This window comes from Staurois parvus, unplaced genomic scaffold, assembly GCF_062004578.1.
Source record: "Staurois parvus isolate SC_StPar_1 unplaced genomic scaffold, SC_StPar_1.0 ptg000544l, whole genome shotgun sequence".
NCBI lineage: Eukaryota > Metazoa > Chordata > Amphibia > Anura > Ranidae > Staurois > Staurois parvus.
Window position 1 is genome coordinate 797,194 of NW_028318340.1, and position 21,500 is coordinate 818,693.

The 21,500-nt window shown below is 39.9% G+C and overlaps 1 protein-coding gene across 3 annotated transcripts in view; it reads left to right on the top strand.

Annotated features, from left to right (window-relative positions):
* Window positions 1-21,500, top strand: part of PROSER1 (proline and serine rich 1) — a 77,044-nt gene that overhangs the window by 25,356 nt on the left and 30,188 nt on the right. For all 3 annotated transcript variants that reach the window (XM_089690813.1, XM_089690812.1, XM_089690814.1), the window contains exons 6-9: window positions 10,506-10,599; window positions 11,950-12,060; window positions 14,685-14,765; window positions 19,448-19,526. In XM_089690813.1, the coding sequence (XP_089546939.1) occupies window positions 10,506-10,599; window positions 11,950-12,060; window positions 14,685-14,765; window positions 19,448-19,526 (365 nt within the window). The remainder of the gene's footprint in view (window positions 1-10,505; window positions 10,600-11,949; window positions 12,061-14,684; window positions 14,766-19,447; window positions 19,527-21,500) is intronic.

A 21,500-nucleotide genomic window follows, 5' to 3' on the forward strand; every position in this document is an offset into this window, starting at 1 on the left:
GTCACTATGATGATACTGTACTGCTAGGGTGACAGTATGTAAAAAAGAAAACAAATAATAATATAAGAAAAATAAAAATGTAAAAATTTTTTTGAAAAATTAGAATTTTTGGTTATAAACTAATTTTTTGTTTTTTTTTTCTAAAAATATAACTGAATAAATTTTGGCCAAGATTTTATGAAGAAAGATTATTTATATGCAAAATTTTATAAGAAAAACACTTTTTTTCCCAGTGATTAATAAATCCCAGTGATTAATAAATACCACCAAAATAGTTTTGTCTGTCTCAAAAAAATGCTCAAAAATTCATATGGGTGCAGTGTTGCATGACTGCGCAACTGTCTTTCAAAGTGCGATAGCACTGAAAGCTGGAAATTGGCCTGGACAGGAAGGGGGTAAAAATGTCCAACTTAAAGTGGTTAATGCTTTTTTTCTATTGTTGAAAATTAAATATTTAATACACGATAAAGGATTCTAAAGCAGTTTATAGATTCCTTCAGGTATGGTTTGCATGAATAAAACCAACAACTCATTCTTTCTTAAAGTAGAACTATAGGCAAAACTTTTTTTTCATTTTGAATAGAATGAGGGAGGGTCATAACCTCTGTCAGTCTGATTTTTGCCATCTGTGTCCCATTTGGAGAGATTTTCCTTCACTTCCTGTGCCATAGCCAAAATAAGAAATGAGAGGAAATCCCTTTAAATTAAGGGAATCCCTTGGGGACCCCCAGATCACTAGAACTAGTGTTCCCATTGGAAGATTTCCCCTCTTACTTTTCTGGGGAGAACTTGAACATTGAGATATTCTTTTACTTTCACTTTCAATGATAATGGTAAACGGGACAAATGGAAAGGGTACATCTACCTAACGGGGACACAGACAGCAATAAAAACTGTTCTAATCAATTTCCACTCTGTCCAAAACCAAAAAAAAAATGTTCCTTTTTAGGCTCCATTCACACTTGTGCGACTTCAAAATCGTGGGACTTTGGTGCGACTTTGGCTTTAATCAAGGATAATTGTTTGTGCTCTACAAAGTTGCACACAAGTCGCATGTATATCATTCAGGTGCAATTTTCATGTGACTTTGGAGGGTTTACATTAAAGTCTATGGCCCTCAAGTCACATGAAAGTTGGACCAAAGTATTGCAGGAACTACTTTCAAGTTGCTCAGATATGAATGGTGTTCATTGGGAAACATGGGATGCGACTTGTCATGCAACTTTGGACCTAGGGTTGTCAGTGGTGTACCCCAAGATCAGTGTTGGGACCCTTACTTTTTATTATATTTATAAATGATATAGGGTCTGGGATTAAAAATCCCATTTCAGTCTTTGCAGATGACAGCAAGCTGTGCAGTGGAATAACGTCCTTACAGGATGTCTTACAAGCCGACCTCAATGCTCTGTTTAATTGGCCAACTATGTGGCATATGAGGCTTAATGTTGATAAATGTAAGGTTATGCAGTTGGGGGCTAAGAATATGCATGCATCATACATACTGGGGGAATCAATGGTGGAGAAGGATCTGGGGGGGTTCTGGTAGATCACAAGCTTAATAAGCTTAATATCATTTTCCCCCGGTACAAATCATTAGTAAGACCTCCTGGAATATGCAGTTCAGTTTTGGGCACCAATTCACAAAAAGAACATTGGGGAACTGGAGAAAGTACAGAGAAGGGCAACCAAACTGATAAGAGGCATGAAGGAGATCAGCTATGAGGAAAGATTAGAGGAACTGAATGTATTCTCTCTTGAGAAGAGGAGATTAAGGGGGGATATGATCAACATGTATAAATACATCAGTGGTTCATATAGTGAACTCGGTGTAGAGTTATTCACCCTGAGGTCATCACAGAGGACAAGGGGGCACTCTTTACGTCTGGAGGAAAAGAAATTTAAGGAAAGATTATAGGACCTGAATGTATTCTCTCTTGAATAAATGGCTCCTGCTGCTGTCTCAGCCAATGAGGTCAGAGAGTCTTCCGGAGAGCTGAGGCTGTCATGCACATTGCTGGAACGCGATGGGGCTCAGGTAAGGTAAAAAATCTTGAGCCTTTACAATCACTTTAATTTTTCTTATATATAGTCAATATTAAATTAAATATGTATACAAGACCATTACGCTTTGCTTTTTTTAATGTAAAATGATCAGATTTTCATATTTTAGCACAGCTGTAGTGTTTCTTGAATTGCATTAGTAGCTTAATGATTAGTTTAACGTTTTGTCAGACATTGCTTTCCAAACATCAAGACATTCTAGGATCTCAAAATGTTTCAATTAGTTTTTTTCAAATCCCAAACCAGCGAAATGCCACCTAAGGGAAAGTTCTGCTTTATGGCAAATTTTTTATTTTTATTTTGGTGGGGGGTTGGAACATGTATCCGGTTTTTGCCTGGGTGATCTAAGCAGAAAAGAGAGAGGTGGGGTAGGGGATAGCAGCACAGTTGTCAAAAAAGGTTTATTGCATAACTGTGACTTGACTACAAATCTCTAATGTTTTCTTAGGTTATTTTGTATGGAAAGAGGACCCTAGGGTAGGAAAGACTGCTGTGTGGTACCCATCTCCTGTACATATTTTCTGGAAACTGACGTTTTGATACTCTACCAATTAAATTTTACATCATTTCTAATGTTCAAAACCAGTTGTTTCCAACCACGGGCCCTTTGCTTGACATTATTGGGCCCTTGGGGCACTATTCCTTCCACAAAGGATAAAGAACGAATCCCTCCACTGACACCAACAATGAGGCACTATTCCTACCACTGAAATCAATTGATGGGGCACTATTCCTCCAACTGACCACAGATCCTGTGGATTTTTTTTACTCCCACTGACTGCGAACGTTGAGGCATTATTTACTCCCCCTGACTGGAGCATTTTCTATTCCCTCTGGCTATAGTCTGCGCCCCTAACATCTGAAATTAAACTGGCATTTTGTTTAGAAAGTTTGGAGACCCATGTTCTAAGTACAATGTTCCTTCTCCACAGTTCTATATTGTTATGATAGTTAGTTTTGTTTTTTTTTTCTTCTTCTTAACAGTTGATCAAAGACAGTAGTTCTGATGATGTAACTTTTAGTTTGCATAATATTCCAGCTGGTTGTGCCCACCAGAGAATTCTTGGTGCCAGCGTATCTTTCTCAAGAGACTGGTCTGTTTATTCTAATTGCATTTATTTATATAGTGAAGTGCCCTAACTTTTGCGCTGTAAAACATGATCCTAATTTTTTTTATTCATTCCATTGGTACATCTCTGCAGTAAATGCACATTTCCCATGTTTTATCCGCTTAAACACTATGTAACTACAGGAGAATAACCATAGAAGTTCCGGAAAAATAGTGTGCTTCTGCTTTCCTCCTATTCTACCTTCATGCTTGATTTTCAGCATCTTTTAGTAATTTTTTGTGCGTTTCTTTTGCACATTGATACAGACTGCTTTCAGTCTTGATCATTTTTTGTTTTAGCCAATAGAAAACTAGTTACTAGGAGGGGGAGATGGTTGTTGGGTGCAAAATCACATTGCACTTTTCATTTTTCAAATACTCCTGTCAAAGTCTATTGGATCTACAATAGTCAGGGAAACAGCTACTCAAGCATGATCTGTGCTTGATTAGTTGTAGTGGAGGGTAGGGGAGATGTTGGGGGTCTAATAGATTTGTACTGTATGAAAAAGTATCATGTTCTCTTTGTATTGATTCCTTTGTGTGACATCCCTGGTGTTCCTAGTCATGAGAGCAAAGTGTGGTCCGTTCTCTAGCTGTGCTGATAAATCAGTCTGCTCTCCTTCACCTGTCCTGACACGCCCCCCGTACAGACGTTCACTGGGAAGATTAGTGTACTGCTGTTTCCCCTCCCCAGCTTTCTGAGCTCCTGATTACACCTGAGAACAGAGAATATGTGATCACTTATTAAAAAGGGGAAAAAGTATTTTGGGGGTGTTATACTATGTATATACAAATGTTTTGTCTTTCACTTCTATTTTAAAATGAATGGGTTGTCTTACAAGGTGAGGGTTTACATTCACTCTAACTCAAAATTGATAACCTATAAAGGCTTTAAAGCTTTGCCTATGAACAACCTTACTGGTTACCGTGGCTTTTCGCCAATTTATGGGCGCACACAATGTTAAGGCTTGATATGTTTGGTATCTTTTTCTTAATGCAACCCCATTTTATTATCTTGTTGCAAAAATGTTTCCCTATTTTTATTCTATAGAACTTCTACTTTCAAAAAATATATATTTGTTTTGGGGCAATTTTCTAGCATAAAATGTAGATGTTTACAGTTGTGTTCAAAATAATAGCAGTGTGTTGAAAATAGTGAATAAAGCTCAAAATCCTAATAGCTTTTCTTTCCATACACACAAATGCATTGGGAACACTACACATTCTATTCCAAATCAAAACATGAAGAAAAATATATCAAATTTGTGTTGTTCCTCTAAAAACAAAATTGAAGAAAAGTGAATATTAGACTGTTCAAAAAAAAAATAGCAGTGTTTGTATTCTTCTTTACAAACTCAAACATTCACTATATAAACTGAAAAATCTTTGAAGATTTTGCTTTCCTTTGAATCACTTAATTAATATTTAGTTGTATAAGCACTGTTTCTGAGAACTGCTGTACATCTGTGTTGCATGGAGTCAACCAACTTCTGGCACCTGTGAACAGGTATTCCAGCCCAGGATGATTGGACTACATTCCACAATTCTTCTCTATTTCTTGGTTTTGCCTCAGAAACTGCATTTTTGATGTCACCCCACAAGTTTTCTATTGGATTAAGATCCGGGGATTGGGCTGGCCACTCCATAACGTCAATCTTGTTGGTCTGGAACCAAGATGTTGTACGTTTACTGGTGTGTTTGGGGTCATTGTCTTGTTGGAACACCCATTTCAAGGGCATTTCCTCCTCAGCATAAGGCAGCATGACCTCTTCAAGTATTCTGATGTATTCAAACTGATCCATGATCCCTGGTATGCGATAAATAGGCCCAACACCGTAGTATGAGAAACCTCCCCATATCATGATGCTTGCACCACCATGCTTCACTGTCTTCACAGTGTACTGTGGCTTGAATTCAGTGTTTGGGGGTCGTCTGACAAACTGTCTCCGGCCACTAGACCCAAAAAAAACAATCTTACTTTCATCAGTCCACCAAATGTTGCACAATTTCTCTTTAGGCCAGTCAATGTGCTCTTTGGCAAATTGTAACCTCTTCAGCACGTCTTTTTTTCAACAGTGGGACTTTGCGGGGGCTTCTTGCAGATAGCTTGGCTTTACATAGGCGTCTTCTAATTGTAACAGTACTCACAGGTAACTTTACACCTTCTTTGATCTTCCTGGAGCTGATTGTTGGCTGAGTCCTTGCCATTTTGACTATTCTTCTATCCATTCGAATGGTAGTTTTTCGCTTTCTTCCACGTCTTTCAGGTTTTGGTTGCCATTTTAAAGCATTTGCGATCATTTTAGCTGAGCAGCCTATCATTTTCTGCACTTCTTTATATGTTTTCCCCTCTCCAATCAACTTTTTAATCAAGGTACGCTGTTCTTCTTAACAATGTCTGGAACGACCCATTTTCCTCAGAATTTCAGAGAGAAATGCACTGTAACCAGCATGTACAACATTTGCTGCCTTACTTCCGTAAATAAGGGCAATGATTGCCACCTGTTTTTCAAAGAATGAATGACCTCACTAATAGAACTCCACACTGCTATTATTTTGAATATGCCCCTTTCAATTAGTGATTCAATTACACAAAATCAGCAGCATGCATGTCATGACTGTTGGGTCTGTTGGATTTCTATTACTCTACTACACCTGCTAGTAAATTATTTGCCATGTAGAAATATCATTTCTAACAAAAACAGTGATTGATCAGGTTAGTGATGTCTGACTGCTATTATTTTGAACACAACTGTAAATGTGCAAAAAAATTTAAAAATCGCCCTGGTGAAAAGGGGTTAAAATATATAAAAACTCAATCTACCAAATTTTTTAGCACATTCATGTAACGGCCACCGGTAATATTGCCATGAAGGGTTGTGTGGTGTGTTTTTTTTTTTGTTTTGTTTTTTTTTTAAGGCACATCCTGATATAGTGTGACAGTTCTGCCGCTGTCTCCTTATTGATCATCTGTGCTGTTTGCCTGACATTTCCTTTTCTGGTGGAAACTATAAAGTGTCCTTCCAATACCCACTGCACTGTTGCACCAATCAGGAAGCTTACCCTTCAGCCGTCAGTGAAACACGTGCATGTAGACAGCAGGTGGCTGCAAACAATATATAAAAGAAAAAAAACATGGCACTTTTTATGATACACAGTGATTTAGTGGGTCTAACTTCAGGTGTAGAATACTTCACATCATTGAATTTATAAAGAGATTGGATGATTTTCTTGCAACTTAATATCCAATTTTCTAATCCTAAAAAGTAATATAGCAATATTACTATATAGTCATGTTTTTGAAAACCGCTTGAGGAGTTGAGAGGCTGAAATAGATGGATGTATTTCTTTCCAATCTCATAACCTTCCTAACTACATATGGGGAGATGGTTAGAGGTGGAGCTCCTAGTATCCCTAAAATGTCACCTTGCAGTGCCCTTAACACACACACACACACTAACACACACACACACACACACACACACACACACACACACACACTTACACTCACACTCTCTGCAAGGGTCTGTAACGGCAAATTCTTGGTGCAATAACTAAAAGCAAGTCATATACATGCACACAATCAACATGTAGTCAAACAGGTACTTTTAATCAGCATTTTGCATATTCTACGCATGTGAAAGACCCACTACCCAATGAACACCTGTCCTGGCACATCATAGTATTCACTCGGCACTCCAAGAAATAACAGAATCCAATTGCAATATTCTTGTACTGTCAAAACCCAAAACCTCCACTTTTATTATCACATGACACACGATACATCTTATAGTCACCACAATCTGCATAATAACACACACCAATAATAATGTGAGCATTACAGCATGAAATACCCGTCATTTGACAGCTTCACAGCATAGAATGAATACATTACCAAAGCTATGTGGAAGCGGGAAGGAACAAATCCCATCGAAACCATACTGCCCAGGGGGTCATGGGGAAGCCGTAAGTGCGGCCAATTGATGAGCCCATATAGCCTTGGCAAAAATCCCAGCATCAGAGCGTCCCCTGCCACTAAGGGGCTTTTTATTAGTCTCACTTGGACTCCTGGCTTTTAAACCATTTTTTCTGGAAGATTTCCAATAGTGGGTGGGCGCCACAACCACCATAAGAGGAGCTAGCAGAAAGGTTCCGTGAGGGTAACCGAGTCACACTCAGCCACCATATTGATTCCGCATCGTTATCTGAAAAGTCACACTTTTGCTTCAATTTAGCTTCTTATCTTCCCCAAACTTCTTTGCATCTACCCTAAATTTAAAGATTGTTAACTTCTCAAGCAAGTAGACTTCTTTAAGCATGTTCTTATCTTCTAATGTGACATTACTAGATGTCATAAACACGTTCAATTCTATAAACAAGTTTTTATCTTACTCTAAGCAAAATATCTTGTGACTCTGATGGTGACTCTGTTCCTTTAGCCTAGAGAAATGACGTCAGTCACTTTTCATGCTCCTGGCATTTGGGCAACAATGCTTTATTGTAAAAATTACCCAAGAAACAAAGGGTCCAAGACCAACACATTTCATGGTCATTACAGGGTCAAATACTAATTTTGGCTGGTTGGATTGGAATAAATGTGATACTGACTTTATCCTCTGCTCCCTGAGCAGTCAGCGTTCTTCTCCACATTCTGTTCTCCTGGGATGTGGGCAGGCCCTTGCCATCCTCACCACTGGTCCTGCATTGTAGATGATGTCAGAATGCTGTGAATGGTTGAACAGCGATGAAGAATGGCTTTGTGGGACCGGTTATAAGGAGAGGAGGAACCTGCAGGAGTAAGAAATATTAGGTAAGTATTAGTATTTCACCTTATTCTGTACTTTCTAGACCAGGGATCTCCAAACTATGGCCCTCCAGCTATTGAAGTACTACAAGTCTCATCATGCTTCTGCCTTTGGGAGTCTTGCATGTGGCTGTCAGAGTCTGCTGTTTTGAGATCTCTCCACAAGTATTCTATGAGCTTGAGATATGGACTCATTTCTCTCCAGAGCTTTGTTTGAAACAATTTCTGGGTGCTTTTTAACATGTGCTTTGGGTCATTGTCCTTTTGTAAGACCCATGACCTCCGACGGAGACCCAACTTTGACACTGGGCCCTACATTGTACCCCAGAATTCTTTGGTAGTCTTCAGATTTTATAATGCCATGCACACGATGAAGGCATCCAGTGCCCAAAGCAGCAAAGCAATCCCAAAACATCAGTGAACCATGTTTGACTGTAGGGACTGTTTTCTTATATATTTCTGTGTCAGCAGTGGGGTCCTCCTGGGTCTCCTACCATAGCGCCCCTTTTCATTCAGATTTCGACGTATAGTGCGAGCTGACACAGTTGTAACTTGTGCCTGAAGGTCCGCTTGACTTTGCCTTGAAGTTGATCAAGGTACTTTATCCACCATTCGAACAATTCATTGCAATCTTTGAGCAAGTTTTTCTCTTTCGTCCACGTCCCAAGTAGATTAGTTACAGTGCCATGGGCTGTAAACCTCTTGACAATGTTGCGCGCAGTGGACACAGGAACATTAATATCTGTTAATTGATACAGGTGAGTTTAATTACAAGAGCATCACAAATTTGGAATGCAATTGTTTCTTACAATTTTGAGATTTTGTCCAGTCCATTTTTACGGTTTTGCGTGGAGTGTGTCAGATTTGGTTTCTCGTTTCTCCACTTTTTTGTGTCCTACCAATACAAACAAAAGAAATAAACATGAGAATGCCTAAACATTTGTAATTGCAAGAATTTTCTGGACAACGTCATGCATTAACTGACAGCAATGCAGGATAGCCAGTATTTTTGGCCATGACTGTATAAATGTTTTGTAAATGCCTGACCATCATATTTCCCATATAGTAGACAAATCATCAACTTTAGCTGTTTCTAGTGCAGGATACTGTTCAGGATAAAGCTTGCAAAGACACTTTAGACATTTGTCTACTCCCAATCTTATGGCAACAGTTTGCGGGAGGTCCTTTTCTGTTCTAGCATAATGGTGCATCTACACAAAGCAAGCTCTAACGGGCATGGTTTGATTGGTGTAGGTGTGATCAAGTGATTTTTTTTTTTTTTTTGTCACCCAAAATTAGTAGCTGACTTCGGCAATGATCTTTTGGTTGATTGGGCACAAATTCCCACAAACGCACCTCAAACCTTGAGGAAATTCTTTCCAGTAGAGTGGAGGCTGTTATAGCTGCTGAGAAAGGGTCCTCTCTTCATTAAAGGCATTGTAAACATTCCTACCTGCACCTTGTGGTTTTCACCAACCTGTGCATTGATCATGTATTGTCATGGTGTAATGTGTTGCCCTTTATGCCCAGCGTATAGTAAAGCAAATATTCACATTCCTGTTTCAACAGTTTCTGTTTATGTAGAATTATGAGGTATGTGTCGTGGCACAAGTTATTACATGACCTCTGTAGTGTAAGACCTGGCACTTTCTTTTGAAGAACCTACATATCGCACAATCCCTGGGTCTCTCTGTCTAGTGTTTGTGCAAGTGAAAGCTACACAGTAAGTAGACCTGACATAGGCACAACAGGTAGAAGGTTTACAGGCACAAAGAGCTCATAATGCAGTTGGAAGATGTTTCATTAGAACTCCCAACATTTGTAATGCAACACAGAGCAGGTGGCAAGGCATGCATTGGAAGCTGTGTGACTCAGAACTGGAAGTTATCTTCTTGGCGAATAGGGACTGGGTAGCTGAAGTGATACATGGACATAGGAAAATTGATCAACCATGACACGAAAAACTGTAGCTACAACATGTGAGCTCATCATGAAGGTAAGACAAACAAACAGCACAGGAAATATAACTACATTCATACCTAGTTAAACCAATGAAAATGTTGGACTTTGCGCAATGCCTTTAATGCCATTGATGCCAAAGTTTCTGGAATAGGATGTTTAACAAGCTCCTTTTTAGATGTGCTACAGACTAATTCAGGGTCATGGCTCTGAGAGTCCATTCACACCAAACACAAACGGAAGAACTTTCCTAAAGAATATACTGTAGTTTTCAATCCAACTATAGCCAGACTGTAGGCAATGTGCATGTGTTTTGATTCATCCACAGGAGAACACAGAAGCAGAGGAATGTATTATGCAGAAATTTGCCAACCAAATGTACAAGTATACAAAAAGTCAATCCAGAGTTTCGTAACCTGTATGAATGCCACAGGGTTTCTGTTTTTTTGTAGTCAAAGACCTTGCAGTTGACTTTTACATGTGCACAAAATGTGTTTTTATTGTGCCATCAACACTGTCAGATGTAAATGTGTCTGTATACAAATCTGTAAATGTGTTTTTATTTTTTCTTAGAAATATTCTTGATGCTTCAAATTATCGGCCCATTGAAGATCTTTTTAAAACGAACTTAACAGAGAAAAAACGTTGCAGAAGAATCTTGGAACAGGTAATCATTCGGAATGGGGGAGGAACAGACTACCAATCAGAAATGTGACGTCAATAAAAAGAGCAGATTGGTTGCTAGTGGTAATCTTCTCTAGTTATCACTAGTTCTTCTTTTGCCTTTGTTGTTTCCTTATTGAATAAGCAAGATGCTCCTTTTATTTGAACACGCAGGAAATATGCCATGTCTGATCCAGACAATGATATTTAGAAGCCATTTTGGTCAATGGACTTAATCAGTAAAACAGGAGTAAAGATTTTCCAGCTTCAATGACCAATGTGACAAACCTTTTGTTGTATTTATGTTGAGCGATGTGAGTGCTCTGTTTGGACCTCCACTGGTCAGCTATTTCTGCTGTTATGGTTCTCCTGAGGTTCGTAGGAGACAGACAATTAGCTTTCTATGTAAGGGTATGTAAATCATTTTGCAAATTGTTACAAGTTATTAACGTTTTTTTAAATAGAATAGTTATTACATAGGCCTCCGATTGAAACCTCTCTTTTAATCCTGCTTCTTGTACTGTGTTGTGCCAAAAGATTCTAAATTCTTGGTTCACCTTATAGGGCTGAGAGGTGTTCCTCCTTTTATGGGAGGAGTGTTCAACATTTTTATGATAATGTAAAAAAACCTTTGTATGTACAGAGGTTTGTTGAATTGTTTGTGCACACTTGTAATTGGACTGGGGATTTTCTTTTGTGTGAGGAAAGAACAAAGAGAGGGCGCACAGGCTTAGTGCATTACCATAAAAAAAGTGTTTAATAAGAAATAAAATAGGTGTTGTACTCAAAAACGAGAATAAAGTCAAGGCACATCATAAAAGAGCAGCTGGGTCAACACCGCGCTGAGTAACAGTCCGCAATAGGGAGTGTAGACATCCAATAGGCTGACGCGTTTCGAGGACTTGCCTCTTCCTCATTTTATGGTAATGCACTAGGCCTGTGCGCCCTCTCTTTGTTCTTTCCTCATTCACTATATTTGGATTCCCCCGGTCCATTTGAGGGCAGCAAGGTGTGCATGTTCCAGGACATTCTTAATGTGGTTGTAGCCTGCATCCCCAAGCGCAGGAGCATTTGTGTTTGCTGGTTCATTTTCTTTTGTGTGCTTGGGTCACTTGCCCTGGGGTCAGGTTAGCAAATGCTGTCCAATTTGGAGCGTACATGTTCCCTGAGGCTCTGAATTTTACTTTGTGTATTCTCACTTGTCATTCTGTTCCCAGTTGTCTTGGTAAAGGATAATGTAATTAATAAATAATTTTTAAATCTGCATATAAATTTTGTTAAAATTCTTGCATTGACTAGCCAGTGCTGGATGTAGTGTGGCTTAATGTATGCTTTTGTGGGTTTCTTTCCTTAGGCAACGAAGAGTGGCTGCAAAGCTCCAAATGCTATGATTTCTTCTTGTGGGATGATCCCTGGAAACCCATACCCTAAGGGCAGACCTAGTCGCCTTAATGGAATTTTCCCCGTAAGAACACTGGTTATACTGTATGTGTCGATTTTTAAACAGTTGGTAAACTCTGGGTGCAGTTGGTGACTTTCCCAAATCATTTAAAGACAACTTTTGTAACTTGTAAACTGACAAGATTTCCCAGTAAAATGACAAATACATGCACCAAACCAGAACTTGGATGCATCTTTCTCTGCATTCTGTACACTACCATATATTTATAACACAATAGGACCAGGATCCAGGATACTTGTATGAATATATGAAGAACCCATTTTTGGAGACATTTATTGTATAAACTAGGCTAGCGTGACTAGGTTTTCTGAAAATTATAATTGGGATGGGATCTACCTAATTTCATTCAAAGCTTTTTCTGTCTTGGGGTGACTGCTAAATGACAGATGCTTCCTTGAGAATTATAAGTAGTTAAGCTTCTGCCTCACCGCAGTTACGCCAGGGTCCATTACTGTTTACTTAGCAATTTCCTCAAAAACGGCAAACGCATTTGCCCATTACTGTCATCCACTTCTCAATGAGAAGAAAAGGATCTTTCCTTGGAAAATCCTTGTATGGGTTATCAATTCTTGAAATTGTGTGCTATCATTCCCTAAAATATACCTAAACAGTTCTCAGCCACCACAACTAAGAATTGGTAAGCTGCAATATATTGTTTGTAAAGTTGAAAAGGGCCTTATGTTCAGGGAAAGAGCGTTCAGAGCAGTGGAGAGGCACATGAGAAGTCCTGTAGGTGAGAGGGTGAAAAAGTAACCGGAGAGTGGAGGAAAGAGAAGGGAGAGAGAATAAACTGTGTAGGTTGGTTCATACACATCCTAAAGCAGAATGACAGTAATGAACACTATTGTTCCATTTAGGGAAAAGTGACAGGGTCTCTTTAAAGCACACCCTTAACTTGCTTTCCTCTGTCGCACTTTCACTGCTTTCATTGCAGCCACAACAATACATCATGTAAGCTCTATGTCAAATGGAGCTTACATGGTTGATGGTATCATTCCCTCCATCGTAAGTGGTATTTGGCCTGTTTCACTTGTGCTTCAGCTTGTATAAGTGTAGTGTAAACTGCAAGCTTTTAAGACACTTTTAACACGCTTTTGAAAAGCTTTTAGCCAATTTTGAGCAGCTTAAAGCCATTAAAGCACCCTTCAGCTCCTTTTTGTAATGTTGTACATACACTGTCCAAGAAATTAAAGGAACGTTTTTTAATCAGAGTATAGCATTAAGTCTGTTAAACTCCTGGAATATTGATCTGGTCAGTTAAGTAGCAGAGGGGGTTGCTAATCAGTTTCAGCTGCCTTGGTGTTAATGAAATTAACAAAAGGTGCACTAGATGGGCAAAAATTAAACCCCCAAAACAGAAATGGTTTTCAAGGTGGAGGCCACTTTCATTTTTTGCCTACTCCCATCTTTTTTCTGACTTTTTTTCACTAGTTTTGCATTTGGCTAGGGTCAGTGTCACTACTGGTAGCATGAGGCGATACCTGGACCCTACAGAGGTTGCACATGCAGTCCAACTCCTCCAGGATGACACATTAGTATGGTGGTGGGTTAGTGATGGTCAGGGGAGGCATATCCATGGAGGGACACATAGACCTCTACAATCTAGACAATGGCTCTCTGACTGCCATTAGGTATCGGGATGAAATCCTTGAACCCATTGTTGGACCCTACACTGGTGCAGTGGGTCCTGGGTTCCTCTTGGTGCACGTCAACACCTGGCCTCATGTGGCAAGAGTATTCAGGTAGTTCCTGGAGGATAAAGGAATTGATACCATTGCATGGCCCCCAGGCTTTCTTGACCTAAATCTAATAGAACACCTCTAGGATATCATGTTTCGGTCCATCTGACGCTGCCAGGCTGCACCTCAGACTGTCTAGGAGCTCAGTGATGCCCTGGTCCATATCTTGGAGAAATTACCCCTGGACATCATCTGCCGTCTCATTAGGAGCATGTCCCGTCGTTGTCAGGCATGCATACAAGCACGTGGGGGCCATACTACTGAGTACCATTTTGAGTTGCTGCAATGAAATTTCAGCAAAATGGACTAGCCTGCTGCATCATTTTTTCACTTTCATTTTCGGGGTGTCTTTGAATTCAGTCCTCTGTAGGTTGATCATTTCCATCAAACGATGGGGCATGCTTACGTTCCTAACACATTACCCAGTCCATATCTGTATAGATATCCAGCATGATATTTCTCCCCATTGAGACTTGATGTGTTTTCAAAGTGTTCCTCTAATATTTTTGAGCAGTGTAGATCTTAATGGGACTGCTGGGGAGTCACGTTAACAAGCTGCTAGCAGGCTTCTTCAAGCTTTCAACAAAGCTCAAAGTAGTGGTGAAGCCTGCTAGCAGCTTGTTTAAAGTGACAAGACTCCCATTAGGATCTGTGCTCAACATTTACAAAACAGATCTGTTGGATACCTTAAAAGCTTCAACTAAGCTTACTGAAAGCTCTGCAAATGCTTTGTAAAAGCTTCCTGTTCACAGTGACTGAGCTATTAGCTGTTCAGGCCTGAGCACTACATCGTGGTAATAGTTCACATGCTCCCACTTACCCAGTAGCATCTAGAAAAATACATTTTCATAGCCACCTTAATGGAAAAGTACATTATTTATATTTTAGGGAACCCCAGTGAGAAAAGATGGAGAGGAAACAAATGAAGGAAAAGGAATTGCAGCCAGGATTCTTGGACCATGTAAACCAGTAAGTAGAAACAAAATAATACAATAAAAATTAAAATAAAAGTTGCTGACTAGATTAAGAATTGGTTGTGATTGTGTATTTGGCAATTGATTATGATTACTCGCTGACATTTCCAATACTTTCTTGAACACCACCAGTTGGTTTTCTGCAGGACATTTTGCTGTATCACTCAAAAGAGATAATTTGCTTTTGTTTTAATGTCTTCTGCAAAGTGGTGGACAGGCAGCATAAGCCTGGTAAAGCACAAATAGTGATGTTTTTGTTATGGTTCCTGTTCATCTCTAGTTGGTAACCCATTACACCTCTCAGACCTGTAATAAGTGGCTTGACATTCAACAATACCAGCCACTTCCCTTTGAAAATATGAATTGCTTTAGGTAATTTTTCACAAGGTTCAAAGTCCTTTTCAATGTAAATATATGCTAGCTGCTATTGACATGAACTTTTCATCACATGTCGGTAACAACTCATACATACAAAGAAACCAAAACAAATAAGTTCAGAAATTTAGGTTATGTGTAATAAGATTAAACGACACAGGGGAAAAGTATTAAACTCGCTAAGTGAAATTTATTTAATACTTTGTACAAAATCCTTTGGTAAATACAGCTTCAAGACTCCTCCTGTATAAAGAAACTAGTCGCATGCATTGCTCAGGTGTAATTTTGGCCCGTTCTTCCACACGAACAGCCTTCAAATCTTGAAGATTTCATGGGCCTCTTCTATGAAATCTGATCTTTAGTTCTTTCCATAGATTTTCTATTGGATTCAAGTCAGGTGATTGGCTGGGCCATGCTAGCCGCTTTATTTATTTTCTTCGAAACCAGGTTTCCTTGGCTTTGTGTTTTGGGATCATTGTCTTGTTGAAATGTCCTCCCTTGTTTCATCTTCATCATCCTGGTAGATGGCAGCAGATTTTTATTATGCATGTCTCGGTACATTTTTCCCATTTGTCCTTCCTTCAATGAAATGAAGTTTGCCAGTACCCTATGCGGAAAAACAGCCCCACTTGATGGTCCCACCTCCAAACTTCATTGCTGATATGGTGTTTTGAGGTGATGTACAGTGCCATTTGACCTACAAACATTGTGTGTATCATGGCATCCAAAGAGTTTAATTTTGTTCTCATCTGACCAGCCTATATTCTCCCAGTATTTCACAGGCTTGTCTAAATGTTGTGCAGCAAACTTTAAACAAGCTTCAACATGCTTTTATTTCAGCAGTGGGGTCTTGCAAGGTGAATACAGGCCATGACGGTTGAGTGCATTACTTACTGTTTTCTTTGAAACAATTGTACCTTCTAATTCCAGATCTTTCTGTAGCTCTCCACAAGTGACCCTTGGCTCTTGGACAACTCTTCTGATAATTCTTTTCGCTCCTCTGTCAGAAATCTTGCTAGGAGCACTTGATCGTGGCCAGTTTATGGTGAAATTATGTTCTTTCTACTTCCGGATTATGGCACCAACAGTGCTTAATGGAACATTCAGAAGTTTAGAAATCCTTCTGTAACCAATGCCAACAGTTTTGCAACAATAAGGTTGCGAAGCTCTTGAGAGAGCGCTTTGCTTTTACCCATCATGAGATGTTTGTTGTATGACACCTGGGTAATGAGACACCTTTTTATAGGCCATCAGTTGAGACTGAACCAGCTGGTAATAATTTGCACCGACAAAAAAAAAATTTAAACTGGTGTCTTGACTTTCCATGCCTTTTTGCACCTCCCTTTCTTCATGTGTTCAATACTTTCTTTTTTTCTTGTGTCATTCCATTTTATTACACATAACTTAATTTCTGAACTTATTTGTCTTGGTTTCTTTGTATGTTTGGATTACATGGGTTGTTATTGACGTGGTGAAAATGTTTATATATAGTGCATCCAGAAAGTATTCACAGGGCTTAACTTTTGCCACATTTTGTTAAGTTACAGCCTTATTCCAAAATGGATTAAATTAATTTTTTTTCTCAGCATTCTACAAACAATACCTCCATAATGACAACGTGAAAAGTTAATTTTGAAATCTTTGCAATTTTTATTAAAAAAAACCAAAAAGCACATGTATATTCACAGCCTTTGCCATGACACTCAAAATTGATCTCTGGTGCATCCTGTTCCCACTGATCATCCTTGAGGTGTTTCCACAACTTGCTCGGAGTCCACCTGTGGGAAGTTCAGTTGATTGGACATGATTAGGGAAGCCATAAACCTTTCTATATAAGGTCCCACAGTTAACAGTGCATGTCAGAGCACAAACCAAGCCATGAAGTCCAAGGAATTGTACGTAGAACTCCGAGACAGGATTGTATCAAGGCACAGATCTGGGAAAGGGTACAGAAAAATGTCTTCAGCACTGAAGGTCCCAATGAGCACAGTGACCTCCATCATCCGTAAATGGAAGCAGTTTGGAACCACCAGGAATCTTCCTAGAGCGGGCCACCTGGCCAAAAATCAGCAGAGAAGGGCTTTAGCTAAGGAGGTAACCAAGCACCCGATGGTCACTCTGAAAGAGCTCCAGCGTTTCTCTGTGGAAAGAGGAGAACTTTCCAGAAGAACAACCATCTCTGCATCACTCCACCAATCAGGCCTGTATGGTAGAGTGGCCAGACAGAAGCCACTCCTCAGTAAAAGGCAAATGGCAGCCTGCCTGGAGTTTGACAAAAGGCACCTGAGGGACTCTCAGACCATGAGAAACAAAACTCTCTGGTCTGATGAAACAAAGATTGAACTCTTTGGCCTGAATGCCAAGCGTCATGTCTGGAGGAAACCAGGCACCACTCAACACCTGGCAAATAGCATCCCCTACAGTGAAGCATGGTGGTGGCAGCATCATGCTGTGGGTATTTTTTTCAGCGGCAGGAACTGGGAGACTAGTCAGGATTGAAGGAAAGATGAATGCATCAATGTACAGAGACATCCTTGACAACCTGTTCCAGAGCGCACTGGACCTTACACTGGGGCGACAGTTCATCTTTCAACAGGGCAACGATCCTAAGCACACAGCCCACATAACAAAGGAGTGGCTACGGGCTAACTCTGGGAATGTCCTGGAGTGGCCCAGCCAGAGCCCAGACTTAAACCTGATTGAACATCTTTGGAGAGATCTGAAAATGGCTGTGCACTGACGCTCCCCATCCAACCTGATGGAGCTTGAGAGGTACTGCAAAGAATGGGAGACATTGCTCAAGAATAGGTGTGTCAAGCTTGTAGCATCATACTCAAAACGACTTGAGGCTGTAATTGGTGCTAAAGGTGCTTCAACAAAGTATTGAACAAAGGCTGTGAATACCTATGTACAGATGTTGTTTTTTTTTGTTTTGTTTTGTTTTTTTTTTTCAAAACAAACTTATGTTGTCATTATGGGGTATTCTTTATAGAATGTTGAGGAAAAAATGAATTTTATCCATTTTGGAATAAGGCTGGTAACATGGCAAAAGTTAAGCGATGTGAATAATTTCTGAATGCACTGTATATAAACACACACACACTATGTTGTCAAAAGTATTGGGACAGCCCTCCAGATTATTGGATGAAGGTGTTCCAATCACCTTCATGGCAACAGGTATACAAAATCAAGCACCTAGGCATGCAGACTGCCTCTACTAACTTGTGAAGGAATGGGTCACTCTCAAGAGCTCAGTCAATTCAAGCGTGGTACCATGATCAGTTGCCACTTGTGCAGTAAATCCATCCATAAAATTTCCTTGCTAATACATTTTCCACGGTCAGCTAATAGTGGTATTATAACAAAGTGGAAGCAACTCAACCACAAAGTGGTAGGCCACGTAAAATGACAGAGCGGGCTCAGTACATGCTGAAGCGCACAGTGCGCAGAAGTCGCCAACTGTCTGCAGATTCAACAGCTAAAGGCCTCCAAACTTCGTGTCGCCTTCAGATTAGCACAACCGTGCATAGAGAACTTCATGGAATGGGTTTCCATGGCCAAGCAGCTGCATCCAAGCCTTACATCACCAAGTGCAATTCAAAGCGTCAGATGCAGTGGTGTAAAGCACGCCGCCACTGGACTCTAGAGCAGTGAAGACATATTCTCTGGAGTGATGAATCTCGCTTCTCTGTCTGACAACCCGATGGACATGTCTGGGTTTGGCGGTTACCAGGAGAACGGTACTTGCCTTACTGCATTGTGCCCAGTGTAAAGTTTGGTGGAGGGAGGATTATGGTGTGGGGTTGTTTTTTCAGGGGTTGGGCTTGGCCTCTTAGTTCCAGTGAAGGGAACTCCTGAGTCGTCTGCATACCAAGACATTTTGGACAATTTTATGCTCCCAATTTTGTGGGAACAGTTTGGGGATGGCCCCTTCCTGTTCCAACATGACTGCGCACCAGTGCACAAAGCAAGATCCATAAAGACATGGATGAGCGAGTTTGAGGTGGAGGAACTTGATTGACCTGCACAGAGTCCTGACCTCAACCCGATAGAACACCTTTGTGATGAATTAAAGCGGAGACTGCGGGCCAGGCCTTCTCGTCCGACATCAGTGCCTGACCTCACAAATGCTCTTCTGGAAGAAAGGTCAAACATTCCCGTAGACACACTCCTAAACCTTGTGGACAGCCTTCCCAGAAGAGTTGAAGCTGTTATAGCTGCAAAGTGTGTGTGTGTGTGTGTGTGTGTGTGTGTGTGTGTGTGTTTTATTATTATAATATTAATTTGTTTTTCCTCCTGTAGGCTCCTTCAACATATAATCCGCACAGGCCAATACCATACCCGATACCACCTTGCCGGCCTCACCCAACTATTGCTCCAAGTAAGAATTGCTGATTCCAGTGTAAAGAGCTGTAAACCAAATAAGATTTTGTTTTTTACTAACAGATGTAAATCTAAAATCTGTATCGTGTATTCCTGTTAACATGTTTTGATTATTGGCAATTAGTATCTCTACTGATCAGTAAGAATTGCACTAAGCATGTTGCTTAGGCTTTTGGTTCATTGCCTTCCTCTTCTCCTCTTGTCGCTCTCTGAATTATTCTGTATGGCACTTTACCTCTCCTACTGTGTTTTATGTTCATTTCTATTCCTGCTGCATGCCGTTTTTTACTCAACATGTGTTCATCCTGCTAAAATCCTCATTTCCCTCCCCCCCCATAAGATATATAGCTCTTCCCAAATGTAGCAAAGTTGCAAAAAGGCAAGAAAAACGCTCTCTGGTTGCCATACATAATATTTAATCAGCTTGCCTTGCCTTGCTCACAGAGTAAGCATGCAATAGCATCTTTCAGTTCTGTATACATGATCGTAACATCCTGAAGACCGGAAGTACTGTGTGAACTCTTGTACTCCTATGGTTGGGCAGTTGGAAACTCTGGGTGGATTTAGATTGAAGTTTGAATAAGACTACGTTCATTTAGGGCTGTTTAGGGACTTTTGTTCAGGTCTGATGGGTTTTGCACTTCCATGCAAGTCTACGGGAATGCAAAAGCCACTTGAAGCAGATCAAAATGACTTCAACTGCAGATCAAATGCACGTCTCAAATTCTGAATGATCTCAGAAAGCTTTCAAACTGATGTCATTGCCACAAGTCCAAAGCCCGGTAATGCAAACAAATAGACAGGAAGTGTTAGTCTATCTATTGTATAGTCAAATCATCTGTATGCTTGACATGTTTAGTACTAACGTATGTCCCCATACAGCTACGTACAGCCGTTCATGTCTGCGTGGTAGCTGTACCCAATATCTGTGGCTTCTGGGCAGGAAATATGCCTGATATTTATGTTGTATGTCCCTAGGTGGCCTAACTCTAAAGTGATGAGCTGTAAAGACATTTAAAGCATTGTTTATTGATAATTTTGGGTATCATTTTACACTGCTTCATGCTGTTTTGGTGTCTATTTACTTGACGCAACCTCATTTTTATTTTGTTCCAAAAATGAGGATTATGTTGTGTTTTTTGTGTGTATCAAAATTCACTGTAGTGCATTTTTTTCTGAAAATACAGATTTTTTTTTTATTTTTAACCAGTAGGGCAAATATTATGTGTCCTAAATTGTAGCTGCCATCCTTTTTTTTTTTTATTAAATGGGGCCTTTGTTTTCATAAAAATATAATATTTATTTTCTAGCCAATAATGTACATTTAACATGAATGTGAAAACATTGCTCTGGTAACCGAAGGGTTAAAGCTGAACTCCTGCCTTACCTTCAGTCTTGCACTGTTGTACAGGCTCCTCTCCTGTCCTGATAATTCTAATATCTAGATTTTAGATTTTAGATTAAAATGTAAATTTTAACTCTCTCATTTATTTCTAACTTGTAGCTGCAGCAAGTCAGACAGAGCCCGCCTTCATTTCCTGGCTGGACCTCCAGCATCATTTAGCACTTTACTCCTCTGATTGTCCCTGACCCACCAATTTCATTTATTAGATTGCAGCTCTTTCAGTCATGGAGGCCCAGAACTATATGTGGGTACCTAGGGCGGTCTGCAAACAAATGCCGTCTGGCTAGGAACTCCCACTCCACCAGGCTGATCCCTGCCCATGATTTAATTTTGATATTTGTAGAATTCCTCCCAGGAGCTGGCTGAGCACTTTTGACAGGAGTACTGAAACAGAGAGCAGTGAGATTTTCAAGATATTTTTATAGAGAAGCACATAGACCCAATGATGACATCACTGAATCTGAATTAAAATTATTTAAGAATTCTAGATGCATGTTGAAAATGAAGGGAGGAACCAGGCAAGCTATAAGCAGATTAAACTTCAGCTTTAAATTTTAATATACGTTA